Source organism: Felis catus, chromosome C1, assembly GCF_018350175.1.
Source record: "Felis catus isolate Fca126 chromosome C1, F.catus_Fca126_mat1.0, whole genome shotgun sequence".
Lineage (NCBI taxonomy): Eukaryota > Metazoa > Chordata > Mammalia > Carnivora > Felidae > Felis > Felis catus.
Window position 1 is genome coordinate 66,149,175 of NC_058375.1, and position 15,112 is coordinate 66,164,286.

The 15,112-nt window shown below is 34.8% G+C and overlaps 1 protein-coding gene across 3 annotated transcripts in view; it reads right to left on the minus strand.

The window, feature by feature from the left end:
• The window catches only part of ADGRL4 (adhesion G protein-coupled receptor L4), a 108,490-nt gene that overhangs the window by 39,892 nt on the left and 53,486 nt on the right, over nt 1-15,112 (minus strand). For all 3 annotated transcript variants that reach the window (XM_019837288.3, XM_003990250.6, XM_019837290.3), the window contains exons 3-8: nt 10,899-11,051; nt 4,000-4,149; nt 3,403-3,473; nt 2,225-2,404; nt 1,926-2,109; nt 522-638 (exon numbers count right to left, since the gene is read on the minus strand). In XM_019837288.3, the coding sequence (XP_019692847.1) occupies nt 522-638; nt 1,926-2,109; nt 2,225-2,404; nt 3,403-3,473; nt 4,000-4,149; nt 10,899-11,051 (855 nt within the window). The remainder of the gene's footprint in view (nt 1-521; nt 639-1,925; nt 2,110-2,224; nt 2,405-3,402; nt 3,474-3,999; nt 4,150-10,898; nt 11,052-15,112) is intronic.

The following is a 15,112-nucleotide window of genomic DNA, read 5'->3' on the forward strand; positions in this document are numbered from 1 at the left end:
GATTCCATTTCCTAAGAAAGCCTGCCAGTTGAAAAGTTTACTGTACAAAGACCAAGAAATGACAAGTGGGAAAGAAATCCAAGCCTAAACAATAACTTTCTGTCTTTCTGAACATTATTTGTCTTCCTCACACACTCACAAATTCAGTCTCCCAATGAGGAATATGAAGGATTGCTGAAGAAGAAATATTAAAAGAATTCTATGCAAATTATAGCACCTATGACTGATGAGAAACAAGGAATGAAATGACAGTTCCTTTATATATTTCATTAGAATTTCAACAATATCAGACAGTTTCAGAGATTGGGCATAACACAAGATGGATATAGATACTGGCAGCTAAAATTCTCACCACGTATTTATATCAGAATGAAAATCTCAAGTACAAATACAGAAGTTCTGTATAGAAACATCAAATATTTTCTATAAGAAATCACATGGGTATATATGATATAATCAAAGGCATGGTAAGTATTTATTGCAAATCACTGACATTGAATACAAGACTATCAAAGTCTTACCATATGAATCATATGCAGCTTTTCTCTTTGGAAATATCTTTATATAATCTCCATCCACATTCATATGGGGATGAATATATTTCATGTGATTTGAATCAAAACAGAAAGCTTTGAGAGCTGAAACAACATCATGAAAATCATAAATTCTCTGAAATTAGTTTAATCAGTGTATTCATTTAGTTAGGAACATTGTTATCCATCATTATTGTATTTCAACTTTTTTATGGTAGGTAGAATGAACACATTCTGAACATGCCTGGACCTTGTAGTTTATATCTAAAAATCTAACTCAAGTTTTAACTTTCTAATTTCACCATAGCACTCATGGTTTAATTTAATCTTTATTGAATTAAATGAAAGACAAAATATGTATGTACACCAGGGAGCTATAAACTATAATTACTAAATCAAAGATAAGCAACCACAATGGTATAGAGGACGGTATCTATAATTTACTATATGGAGAGTGATTGAGTTAAATTCTCGAGTGATAATTTCTTTACCTGGGGTAGTTCACCTTTTTTATGCAAGAACATCACAGAAATGCAAGGCTCCTATATATTAGTCATAAAGCTTGCTACTTTAATTTTGAGTAAGTGGTAAGTCATGATATAAAAGAGTGATTTTTGCTTACCTGCTGTTGCACAGCAAGATGTCTCCCAGACAATACAATATAGATGAATGCAATGATTATCAGAAAATATACTTTGTTTCCTCAGAACAACTTTATAGGCATCTTCAATTTGATTCAAGATTCTGAATGTTCTAAGTACGAGATTTCATGAAGGAGGAAATGTTCTAGTTTGCTATGCTGATTGTTTCATATCAGAAAATCTGTCTAGAACTGTCTTTGGTCAAGGTAGACCCTAAGAAGTCCTGAGATGACTAACTCAAAATGACAAAGGAGTATTGTACTCTGAGCATTTAAATGCTAAATAGCTCAGGAATAGGATAAGGTGCAGAAGGTACGAAGGAGGCAATGGTTAGGTACCCATCCTTTTGATTCATACTTCATTCATAATACTCTTGCAATGTGCATTGCCATTAGCTTCTGCATTGATCAAACAGCTGCCAATTCAATTAGCAGTATTTTATTTTTTTATAATTTCTTTTAAGGTTTATTTATTTTTGAGACAGAGTGAGACAGAGCATGAATGGGGGAGGGTCAGAGAGAGAGGGAGACACAGAATCTGAAACAGGCTCCAGGCTCTGAGCTGTCAGCCCAGAGCCCAACGCGGGCCTCGAACTCACGGACCGCGAGATCATGACCTGAGCCAAAGTCGGCCGCTTAACCGACTGAGCCACCCAGGCGCCCCCAATCAGCAGTATTTTAAATACATTCCCTTTTTTAGAATGGCTTGTTTGGGAAACACTATTGTTTTGAAATTGACCTTGGCTTCTTACCTATATCACTTGAATTAGTATCGAACTGAGTGGTCTTTTGGAAGTTCTGAGCTATCCTTAAGGTAGCCTGTTCAGTAGCATGCATCAATTTTGTAAGATGAGTTCTTCTACGATTCGTAGGTAACTTGTCCCAAACGATAAATGTGTCCTTTTGAACAAAATTATTCACAGTTTTTACAAATTCCTGTTAGAAAAAAAATAGTGTGTCTTTTAAAAAAATGTTGGAATCTTACATGAATCACAGATGTAAGGGAAAGTTTAAAGCTCAGTTATATTGAGTTAAAGCTCAATATACTTACAGTAAGAGTTGAATTAGAAGGAGTGTCCTTGGTTGAATTAGTGCTATTCATGTCACCCAGTAATGGGGATGATTCAGCTAATATTTCTATATATGTAATTATATCCATCGGTGAAAGATCTTTCACAGAATTTCTATAGACTTCTTGTAGTAGAGCCACAGGTTCTTTTATGTGTCTAATCTGTACAAAAATGAGTCCAGAGAAAAGAAACCAAATTAGAGTAGTACTGGAGCTTTTCAAGAATGGCAAATTTATTCTAAGTTTATTTTTCTTGTGCTATGTATTAGTAAGTTATCAGACTACACCTAAACCATAACATGCAGCACTAAAATTTGAAACTATTTACAAAGGGTGACCAAATAAAAAGCACAGAAATTACTTTAGAAAAGAAACTGCATGCTTGAATTAATAACCTTTAAACATTAGCTTTTAAAAGTTCTGATAAATTATAACTTAATTTGAATTAGATTTTAATCAACCCAAGAAAATTCTTTACAATGTGATATATTGGAAATTTGCTTTTAGTTGATTGTTAATCATGTTGAGAGTCACACTTTCAATCACATGACAATAATTTTGTGAATGTCCTACTTTATTTACTCTTTGAAATATTTCCTTTGAAGTACAAAACCTAGTTGCATTCATTATGTCTTCTTAGAATGTGGGAATGGGCCTGGGGTCAAAGTGTGTTTTTACTATTTTATTCATCAACTTTTTTTGTATGTTAAAAATTTTTTTCCAGTATACTAATAGTGAAAAAGTAATATATGTTAAATATCTAAAAGTCTTCAATGCTTTGGGGATTTTCGAATTGCTCCTATGACTCAAACAAATTATTTAAATCTCTATACGTAAATACAAGAAGATCAACTGGTTGTTACTTTTTTTTAAATGTTTATTTATTTGATAGAGAGTGCTAGTGCAGGGAAGGGAAAGAGAGAGGGACAGAGAGAGCCCCAAGCAGGCTCCACACTGTCCACATGGATCCTGATACGGGATTTGATCTCACGAACCGTGAGATCATGACCTGAGCTGAAATCAAGAGTTGGATGCTTAACTGACTGAGCCACCCAGGTGCCCCTGATTGTTAATCTTTTTTACATGTGATGCAGGAAGGATTTTAACTGGAACCAAAATGTCAAAATATGATAAGTTCTTAATACAACTAGTTTACTTACTTTTGTTAACATCTTATCAATATTTGCAGCAATACAGGCATTATCTAGATGGCAGTCTGCACTCACATTTTCTGTAGAAGAAAAAAGAGTATATAGTAAATGTTTAAAAATACTTTTTTCCTAAGATGACTATATTGATTCTAATAACTTTGCTCCCTTATTTAAATATTAAAAACACATTCTTAACACTTGAGTTTTGTTTTCATTTTTTGTTTTTTCATTAACATTTATTTACTTTTCATTATTTAAAGAATCTTACTCATAATAAAATACAGTGTTTATTTTCATTGCATTCATTTATTTTTCCTTATTTATTTCTATCTATTCTTTATTTTTACTCAATAAAATACACAATATTTTATGGCAAAATGGAAGACTGTAGTCACCCTACAGAACAAAGTATGTTAACTACGTGAAACATATGGTGTACCTCTTCCATTAAAAAAAGCAATAGCTTTTCTTATTTCATTTTATAGACAATAAAGGAATACTGGAATATTTCTTAGAAGATGCAGTTCTTTGTATACTTCACTACTGTACAGTATTATATTTTATACAGTTCTTCGATAATACATAAAATTTCATCGTATAATTTACCTTGGCAGTAAGTGCCATCATTAGGCGTGAACTGAGATTTTCCTGTGGATGTCTGATAACCTTCCTTGCAGGAGCAATTATACCCACCGTCCACGTTTTCACATACTGCATGATCACCACAGGCAGCTGGTGCACTGCACTCATCTATATCTGGAAATATTTAAAAAATTAAATTTTTATTTAGTACTTACACAGTTGCTACCTTGCTGATACAATATTAGGTATGGTTAATGGTTTCATATCAAATTTTACAGGAAAGCAATGAAAATCCCATCATTTGCAGAATGACAGAGCAAAGAGCCGCATATCATTTTTTTAAACCCTGATTTGGCCAATCCATTTTGAAAGTGTATTAAAAACCTCCTTTCGTGGAACAACCAAACTCTTGAATTATTTTCTGAAAAGAATGAGTCATCCCCAAAGCCATTAAATGAATTTCTATCATTGACAATTTTAACATTGTCCTAATTTAATAAAGAACCAATTTTTAAAATACATCAAAACTTCTTTGTTTTCTAGTATTATGCTAAACTCAGTTTAGGGTAATCTGGAGGATAAAAAAGAATAGCCCACTTTTTCCCCAAAGCTTCTTGTTTGCAAGTAAGTTATCCTAAAAATTAGCAGAATGTGTGATGTGACTCCTTTAAAATTTTACCACAACTTATTTATTAATTTTGTCCAAGTTATATTTTACTATGATTCTTAATACACAGTCATCATAGATAAAGTAACAAATTGTGCAGAATTAAGTCTTAGATTTTCAGTAGCCATATATCAAAGTCACAATAAAAATGTTAGGTTTTAAGCTCACATAATTTATATTCTTAATTTAAAATTTTACATACTGCAGTGAAATATGTCTTGAAGTTATAAATGCAGTATAAATACTCTGCCAGTAGGCAGAGTTCCAATAGGGAATGCTTCCAAGGAACTGAAGAGTCCAAATCATTACCTTAAACTAATGCAAAGATTTTTGAGTTCTCAGCCTGGCTCTGACATCTTAGAGATACTCTGTGTTAGATTAATGAATAAGCCTGTAATCTTAAGTATAAAATTTGATTAAAAAAAAACTAATAGAGTGCCACAATACTGTTTGTCATAAAAAAAAGGGGGGGTAGTAATCACAGTCCAATTTAAAAAGCCATCTAGCTAGTTATCTTAAAAGTAGCTGATCCTAACTTCTCACTTCCAAAATGTAATGAAGGGACAGGATACCATTAAAAATTGAACCACCCAAAACTGGAACTGACAGTAAGCCTCCCAGCAGCTCTTGAAGAAACTTCCATTAGCCAGAAAGGCAATGGTCTTAGAATTAAGACAATTCACAGGCCTGAAAGAAAAAAAAGATGAGAAACTCCTAATTCTTCTGTCAAGTCTGTATATTCATAATCTGTATGACCCAGGAATTCAAGTATACTACCTTTAAAGAAACAGGAATATCGTCCTGGTACCCTCAAGCTCTTCCTCTCATTTCTGCATATGTGTGTTTAAAGACTGCCGCTCTACACACACACACACATACACACACACACACACACACACACACACACACACACACACAAAGACAGAAAATAAAGTAGGAGATGAGCAAAAGCAGGTTGACTCTTAAGATTTAGTGAACCATCCACTAAAGGATTCCAGGTTAGGGTAAGGAAAAGAAGCCAGGTGGAAGTGCAGACTAGCATTATTTTTAATGACATCAATGAAGTGAAAAAAATATGTATAAGAAAACTAAAGAGTAGTTCTTTCTGGATCATGGCTGAAGAAGTAGCATGTACTGTATCCAAATAGGATAACACCCCAATGAAGATGTGACAGACCCATGTGATATCATAGATAGAATCATTTATTTCATGAATAAGAAACTTAGGTTCTCTGAATGCCCATGTTATATATTTTTATTTTATTTTATGTTTTTAATTTTTTTAATGTTTACTTACTTTCAAGAGAGACAGAGAGACAGAGAGAGAGACAGAGAGATAGTGTGAGCAGGGGAGGGGCAGAGAGAGAGAAGGAGACGAATCCGAAGCAAGCTCCAGGCTCTGAACTGTCAGCACAGAGCCAGAAGTGGGACTCTGACTCACAAGCCATGAGATCATGACCTGAGCTGAAGTCAAACACTTAACCGACTGAGCCACCCAGGCACCCCATGCCCATGTTTCATATTTTTAGATGACTTATATGGCTAACAGGAAATGAGGTATTGATTTCTCTTAATTTTAAAATTATTTAAAGGTGCAACTCTTCTTGGCAACTTTGTCCCAAACCCAATGTCTAAGCAACATGGAAATCTTTGCAAACTCAATTTCCACCCTCTCCTGTGCATTTTGGACACAGGTATATATAACGTTGGTGTTTGTAACTGACGGTGTTTCAGTTTTTCCTTGTGCATCCTCCATGCCTGTGGTGCTTCTTGGGGTCTCCACTCTAGTTCAAGCCTTTCTACCACCACTCACTTTGCTAGTTATCATCCCAGAATGTCAGCCTTGGATCATGTAGGGTATTTCAAGCTCTAAGTTCACCAAGTGACAAAATAGTAATCAAAAATAATAAGGAGGTAGTAGCTTAGGAGACCAGCATTCAAGATTAACATTATGAAAATTTTCATATTCTGACTCCAAATGTTATACAAGAATATTAATTAACCTACCAAAGTAATCCTTTAAAAATCTTAATCATCCCATTAAAGGACTGTTTTCCAAATTATTTATACTTTTCTTGCTTATACTTTTTGTTTTTATAACTTATTTACTCAAATGTGTAAGTGCAGTTGGCTGAATTTGATATCCTTCTCACTCTGTGCCTTGGTAGTAGAGTTTATTGGATCTAACCTAATAATGGAGTGTGTGACAACTGGCTATGTACCAGACTAGTCAAAAAGCTTCTACTAGTGTCAGGATATCCCTCTACGCCCCTTGCTACCTAGTAATGTAGAGAGAATCATCAGATATTGAGAGTATGCCATGCCCAAATAAGATGCAACTGGTTTACCAAAATGAACGTGATATTTTGCAGTAAGACCTACACTAACTTCTCTAGCATTCTCTTGCAGGGCCTCATTAGCTGAGATCTAATCAAATCACTATGCGTCCTTCTTACAGGTAAAGGCCCTGCAGAGGATCTTAACTCAAATTCTAGCTGTAATACTCATTAGTTTTGTGACTTTGGGTAATACCCTAAAAAATACCCTTTACTTCAAAAGAGTTCTTTTTTAAAACAAATGAGGAAATGGACACGAAGGTGTTTTGAACTAGTGCCCAAGATATAATAGGCCCAGGGATTCTATTCAGACTGCATGTTTTCTTAATAGCAGGAGCCCTGTGAATATGTAAGTTTGGAGAAAACAGATTGATAATGAGTGTCTCATTAGACTGCCATGTCTTGGTACTCCCCAGAGATGTAAAAGAGGAAAAGAACCCCCACCTCAGCTTAATAAAAGTTAAATTGCTACTCTGGAATTATTTCAGTCAGGCTAGAATTGGCATACCATATTTAATAACTGATCCACTTTTTCTACCACCAACCTCACACTGGGCTTAATACTAATAAGGTGATTTTGCCAAACGTAAGCACATCATAACAATCGTTTGCTTGGTTTGCACATCAAAAAATTCACTTGGTGCTTTTTCATTAGTGAGGTTATGCTTGTTTTTCATGTCTACAATGAGCCAACCCAACAGTGTTTTATCATAATCTTCTTTCAAAACATGATCATATGATTGTTTTGATTCTTACAATTTTCATCAATAACTGATTTGTCTAACGTTTAACTCACACACGGCGAAGAAAAGATAAAATGTTCAATTACTGAAAGTAATTTGTGAAGACAAAACTGGATGTTAATATTATCCAAAGCCATAAAAAAATCTGAAATTATCAGCATACCCAAGGCAATGCGACATAAAAATTACAAGCTTGGTCTTAAGCACTTAGTAAATGTGAAGCTTTTAGGTTCTACTCATTTGGCCTTGGGAGAACCACTTTCCTATTGGATGCCTCTTTTTTCCCATTTGTGAAATGCAAGTCTGGAACCAGGTCTCTTGGGAGGAAGCTAGGTATCTGAAATTCTGCTTTACTGTAATTACAGGGGAAGGCAAATACATAGGACGCTAAATCTGCCTCAAATCCTTTTGCAACAAAATGACCTTACCTGTGGCCAATAGTATTTGAATATAGACTAAAGGCAAAGAATTTTGCTTGGGTCTTTTCTTGCCCTGAATTGGAGTTTTTCATTATTTATTTTTAGAGATTCCTAATGACTATAATTACCAGGCATGTCAAATTTAAGGATCAGGTAAACTTTCAAATCAGAGGCAACATAGTACAAGGTGATACACTAATGTAAAAGGAAACAGAATTATAGTTCTCTGTTCAAATTCTCCTGAAGATTATCATAGTGCACAATGAAAATTACTATGGGACTAGAGAAAAAAAAAGATACAACTGTTCTACTTCTCAAAAAAGCTTAATCCTTAAGGACAACAAAATTGGTGAGAAATAACAATGTTCCAGAGAACGAGTTTTTCAGTGAATAATCCATCAAATGAAACAGGTAGAAACTGAAGGACTCAATATTGGGTACTGGGTTTTAATATAGTTCTTGTGTTTACTGATTGCTTAAAATAGCTAAAAAGGGAATTAGCCAAAACTTAGGGGCATTCTATAGTATCTCAGTAATAAATGAGCGTTGGGAGAAAGAGTCATAAATTACAAATATGTTATACCTCCATGAAACGTTGGCATTCAATCATCTTTGTGTGTATATGTTTTCTCTGTGTCTGTGATTCAATTTTTTTCTAATATAGGAATTCTCTACTTGTAAGAAACACAAACAGACAGAGAAATACAGTGTTTTGTGAATTGAAGCATATTAAAAGTAAAAATGATCAGATGAAAAGACAGATGTCTTCCAGAGACAAGAGGGAATGGAGAACATAGTTAAAATTAAGTGATTAAGATGTTGTGAGTTATATTTCTTCACTAACTGGAAGGTTTCTAGTAAAGCTTACAGAGCTACGTAATTAGAACTTAACTACCAAAGCTAAAACACACATGTGCATAACATTCTAAGAAGACAAGCAACAAGAGCAGAGGTTTGAGAATATCAAATGATGAGGTATTACAAGTTTTCTGGGGAGCTTCATAGACTATATCCTGAATATACTGTATAGCTATATTCCAATAAAATTTTTTGCTGCAAACACTAAAAGTGACGTTATCGTTCAATTGTCTCATATTTTAAGTCTTTTATGCCCTTGCAAAACTTGATCCTCTGCACTTGCAAGATTCACATCAATGCATAAGATGTGGATGGCCACCTGCTTTAGCCTCCTGTAGCTTTCCGGATACAAGACTGTGATTCTAATCCTCCTTTTACCTAAACATGTGAATCAGAAGTAGCCCTCATTTACCTTAGAGATCAAATGAGGAGAACAAACTCTTTTCTGTTTATATAGCGGAGTAAATGTTATGAACCACAGGTACATGAGACAGGATAATTTCTTTGATGGAGACATTTCACTAATGAAGTTTCTTTGAACACTGTCTCCTAACTTCTCATGTGTTAATAAGAACATAGCTAGACTTCTCCTTAGCTCACTAAGGAGAATCTCAGTAGGGAACTAAGCAAACTTTAGTGTGATGTGGATTAGCTTGGGTATCTCTCTTTTAGCTAACTGTGTAAAGTGAAAGCAGCACATTACCTTGGCCACGTTGCATATAGAGTCATGAGTTCTAATAAAATACCTTCTCTTGGCCATGTGATTTCACTCTCAGGGTCTCAGTTCATGTATTCATTTTGCAGATTAGTATCAACCATAATTAATTATACTAGTTGTTGGTAAATTGGACAGTGTTGTATAAACCGTGATTAAGATGATTTACAACTTACTTTCAAAGTTAAAAGTCTTTGGCCCCAGAGAATTTGCCCTTGAAAATTGTTCAACTTTTTGAATTTCCGAAGCAATCTTTTTTTTCTCAGACTTTAATCCAAATTCTATAGGATTTGATATATCAAATGCATGACCAAATTACAACAGAAGGACATTAAAAAAAAACTTCTAGATACTCTCTTCAGACTCAGAATAATATTTCACTTAGGGATTTAATTGAAATTATTATCATCATTCCAGAAAACATTTTAGTAAACCTGAAATGATTTTCTAAATAGGACTCAAGTGTTCAGAAAAACTTAATGCAGATCTTAAGTGTAACTACCTTTCAGCTGACTGAAAAGCTACTAAAAGCAGTAGAACAATTCTTTTATTTATTTATTTTTAAAAAATGTTTATTTATTTATTTTGAGAGAGACAGAAAGCGAGAGCAGAGGAGGGGCAGAGAAAGGGAGAGAATCCCAAGCCGGCTGCATACTGTCAGCATAGAGCCCGATCCGACAACCATGAGACCTGAGCTGAAATCAAGACTCGGATGCTTAACTGACTGAGCCACCCAGCGCCCCTAGAACAAGTCTTTTAGAACTAATGCCTTTCTGAACATTTTCTGAGAAAATGTAGAGCCCATCTCAGAGTGCATATTTATAAAAGCATCAATATCTTGCCATGCAAATCATAGTTTTCTTGAATTAACATATTATTCTCAAGTGTAAATATTTATCCTGTGGTTTGCCACCACACTAGATTTCATACTTTCATGATTTTTTTTTCTTATGAACTGCTTGATTTTCTCCCCTGATTTTTTTTCTTACATCCTTAGGTAAATATTCCATAGTAACTGATTAAACAGTGTTAGAAGACTAAAAGAATTAATGAAATTTCTAAAAGTACTGCACATCTAGGGTACGCTCAAAGACTGGCAGAATTTGGTTCAAATATTATTTAATCTCTGGAGGTAATAAGCAATAAGTGAGAGGTCCCAATTTTAAGTTAGGTAGTCAAACTTACCTATGCAGAGGGTTCCATCATTTGTGATAAACCTGTCCTGGTTACTGCTGGATCTGAAACCAGGTGCACACATACAGTAGTAACTTCCCTCTGTGTTAGTGCAGTTGGCATTTTCACCACAGGACTGGGTCAAATTTCCACACTCATTATCATCTGTGGACATATCAATTTAAAACATTATTTTTATATAATTGAAACTGATTTCTAATATTTCCTACCAGGATTTGGGAATTGTGACTGTTAAACAGTATAAGGTAATGCGATGTCAATTTCTAGGAAAAATTAATGGTCCGATCGACATTCCACCCTGTGTTATTCTTATTTACAGTGGGAAGCCTTCTTTGTTGTTGCAAAGCAAAATAGAATCTCTTATTTCTGAAATACAGAACATAGTTATCGGATGTATACGGGGACATTTTCCAGATTTTATATGAAATTTAATTATAATAATGTCAATACATATATACTCATTTGTAAATTTATAATTCTCTTTATAATTAGTCAAAAGCATATCGTAAGTTAAAAAATCAGAGATTACAAATTGGCATGTTGTAATCATGTACCATTTATCTTTATTACTTATTCCCTAGAAAAATTTCACATTACTAGGTTTCTTCACTTATTCATTAATATTTTTTATTCATTACTATGTGCATTTTATTGTCCTATAGAAGAGTACACAAATACAAAAAAATTATATCATGGTCCAAGGTTTTGCCTAAAATATTGTAATACAATTTATCAGAAAATATATAGGTTCATAAGCCCTTTGTAAAAATTAGAAAGCAAATTGATATAATCTGTCAAGTAAATAAAACCAAAAGTACGTGCTTTTCCATAGTGATCATGAGGGGCTGGAGGAGACAGAAAATATTTTCAGGTGGCACTAAATCTTGCTGTAGGTTGAATTATGTCTCGCAAAAAGATATGTTCAAGTCTTAACCCTGTGTCTTGTTGACTATGACTTTATAAACAGGGCATTTGCAGATGTAATCAAGTTGAGGTTATACTGAGTTAGGTGGACCCTAATCCAGTGACTGGTATCCTTAAAATAAATTAATGGGAAATGTGGACATGAAGACACAGAAGAGAAAGCTATGTGAAAACAGAGGAAGAGCTTGAAGTGAATGTAGGTTAGACAAGTATTGGGTAGAGAGCAGGAAGGTCACTAACAGGAAGGCAGAATGTTGGGCAAAGATGCAAGCAGAAGGTCATTGAAACATTTCTGAAGGTACAGGGAAGCCTAATTGGGGAACACAGAGAAAAATCATGAGGGAATTGTAAAAACTAAGTTGGAAAAATGCCTTTGATTTTTACCCCCCGTTTCTATCAAACCAAATTTAATTTCTCTTTAAAGAATGAATTGTTTAACATTTAATTCACACACAGGCTATTGCAGACATCTAGTGATGACTAAGAGTTGGAGAATTTTCCAACTGTTTTATAAATATGAATTCACTGAATCCTTACATAAGCTCTAGGAAGTAGCTGCCATTGTTATGCTAACTGCTGAAGAAAATAAGGACTAGAGAGAAAAGTAACTTGCCAACATCACACAGCTATTTAGTTGCAAAGCCAGGTAGTTTGGTTCCAAAGCCTGTTCTCTTAACTGTTGCATCCTGCTGCCTCTATGAGAATTATTTAAAAATGCCAAAATGTATAATAAGAATTCATCAAATGAATTATGGGTCTGTTTTGCAAGATGGAAAGATATCGAGGTAGTGATTTCAGAAGGAAAATGGAAACTTTATTCAAATTCTATTATTTAAAGTTTATTTATTTTGAGAGAGAGAGAGAGAGAGAGAGAGAGAGAGAGAGAGAGAGAGAAAGCAGGGGAGGGGCAGAGAGAGATGGAAAGAGAGAATCCCAAGCAGGCTCCACATTGCCAGTGTGTAGCTGGGCGTGGGGCTCAAAGTCACAAACAGTGAGATCATGACCAGGGCTGAGATCAAGCATCGGAGGCTTAACTGAATGAACCACCCAGGCGCCCCTGCATTTCATCTTTAACTTACATTTTATTTCCATTTCCTCATTTTCAAACATTAAGAATATAAGTATAGAAGTTAACATATGGCAGACAACTAAAGATGAATTCCTCTCTTTTTTCAAAAATGACTACTATGGACAGGTCAGGTAAGATTCGCAAATCCCATTTATATGCTTTGTCATTTTGAATTATTATATTAATTATAATAGACTAACTGCTATAAATGTATCCAAACATGTAACGGCTCAGTATAATAGAAAGATTATTGACTGCTCTAGACAGACACCACGGTTAGTGTTCAGGTAATTTTTCCACAATCAATGGTTCAGGGACACAGGGTGTTCTGTGTAATGTAATGACTCCACCACCGCAGAGGCCTTCCAAACTTTCTGTATTGATCCAGGTAGGGAGCTAGGGTTGAACAGAGCATAAGAGAGTCATGGGTCATGTCTGTAAAAGTCATCTATCACTCAAACTCATGAACCTGAGACTGATCTGAGCCAAGATCAAGAGTTGGACACTTAACTGGCTGAGGCACCCACGTGCCCCCATATTATGGAACTATTAAAAGATGTTATGGAAAGAGAAGGAAATAATGTCATTGATGTCTTTTCAACTCCCACCTAACTGCAGGGCAGTTTCCTACCTTGTAGTTTTCAGGAGAACACCTTTTTTATGATTTATTTTTTATTTTATAGAGACAGAGTATAGTGTGAGTGGAGGAGAGAGGCAGAAGGAGAGAGAGGCAGACAGACAGAGAAAGAGAGAATCTAAGCAGGCTCCACACTCAGTGCAGAGCCCGAGGTGGGACTTGATCTCACAACCCTGAGATCATGACCTGAGCTGAAATGAAGTTGGAAGCTTAACTGACTGAGGCACCCAGGGGCCTCCAGGGGAAGACCTTATAAAACAGGGTTGTATGACTAACATTACTGCCATTCACTGAAGGCTCCCAACAAACCAGGGCACCATACTAAACACATCATATACATTATCTGACACACATTTTTAATCCTCACATAAACCTTATGATGCAGACATTATTCCTATTTTACAAACAAAACTGAAATATAAAAAGTTGGATTACCTTGCCCAAAGGCACACAAACAATAAGTGGCAAAGTCTGATTCAAGCCTGGACCATTCTGAATGTTGAAATGATCTCATCTTTCTTAAATACATTATAAAAAGAGTTCATAGTGGTAACAAGCTCCCATTTATTGAGTGTTTATTGTGTGTTAGTCACTGTGATAGAAAGATTACTGTAAAATGGAAAATACATTGTGACTAACTCAGAAGATTGTCAAGAGGATTAAAGAAATTGATGTTCAGACAATGCTTAGAGTATAGCCTAGCATGTTTTAAGCAGTATATACAGGCTGCTAATGTCTTTATTATTTGAAAAATAATACTCCTACCATTTTAATTGCTAGAAATTTGTTTGCACTCTGCTTAAGATTCTTAACAGCTACTTGGCCATTAGCATGTAATGTCATCCCTTCTCTGTGTAGAGGGAGCTTCCAAACTGTGGGAACCAGGTTAAATCACTTATCCTTACCCATCTATAACAATAAAGATATTTGTAGGGGCACCTGGGTGGCTCAGTCAGTTGAGCATCTGACTTTTTATTTCAGTTCAGGTCATGATCTCACGGGTTGTGAGTTTAAGCCCTGCACTGGACTCTGCCCTGACAGTGAGGAGCCTGCTTAAGATTCTCTCTCTCTTTCCCTCTCTGCCTCTCTCTCTCCATCTCGCACAGACTCTGTCTCTCAAAAATAAATAAATAATTTACAAAAAGAGAATCTCTAAGTTCTCAAAATTAGTTTTCCCATAATTCAGTTTCTAAAATTTCAGTAATTTAATGCTGCTCATTACAATTCTTTGGAAGAACGCTGAGAAGAAAGAAAGAAAAGAAAAATCATTTGTAACTCCATTACACAAAGATAACCACTCATCCCTTGAGGCATTTTTATTTGAAACATAATTCGGATGCAAAATATCTAGTTTTGTATATGGCTTTACACGGTACCATTATATTAACATTTTCCCCCTAGGAATTACATGTTATTTAAGTTAGCTGAAATATCAACAAGATGGTGTTATTTCATTTTATGATGTGGAAATATACAATTTCCTTAAAAAAAAAAAGATCTCTGTGAACAGACTTTTGATTATTTGAGATCTGATCTTGACTGTTAACGATGAGGTCCAAAGCTCAACAAATATAA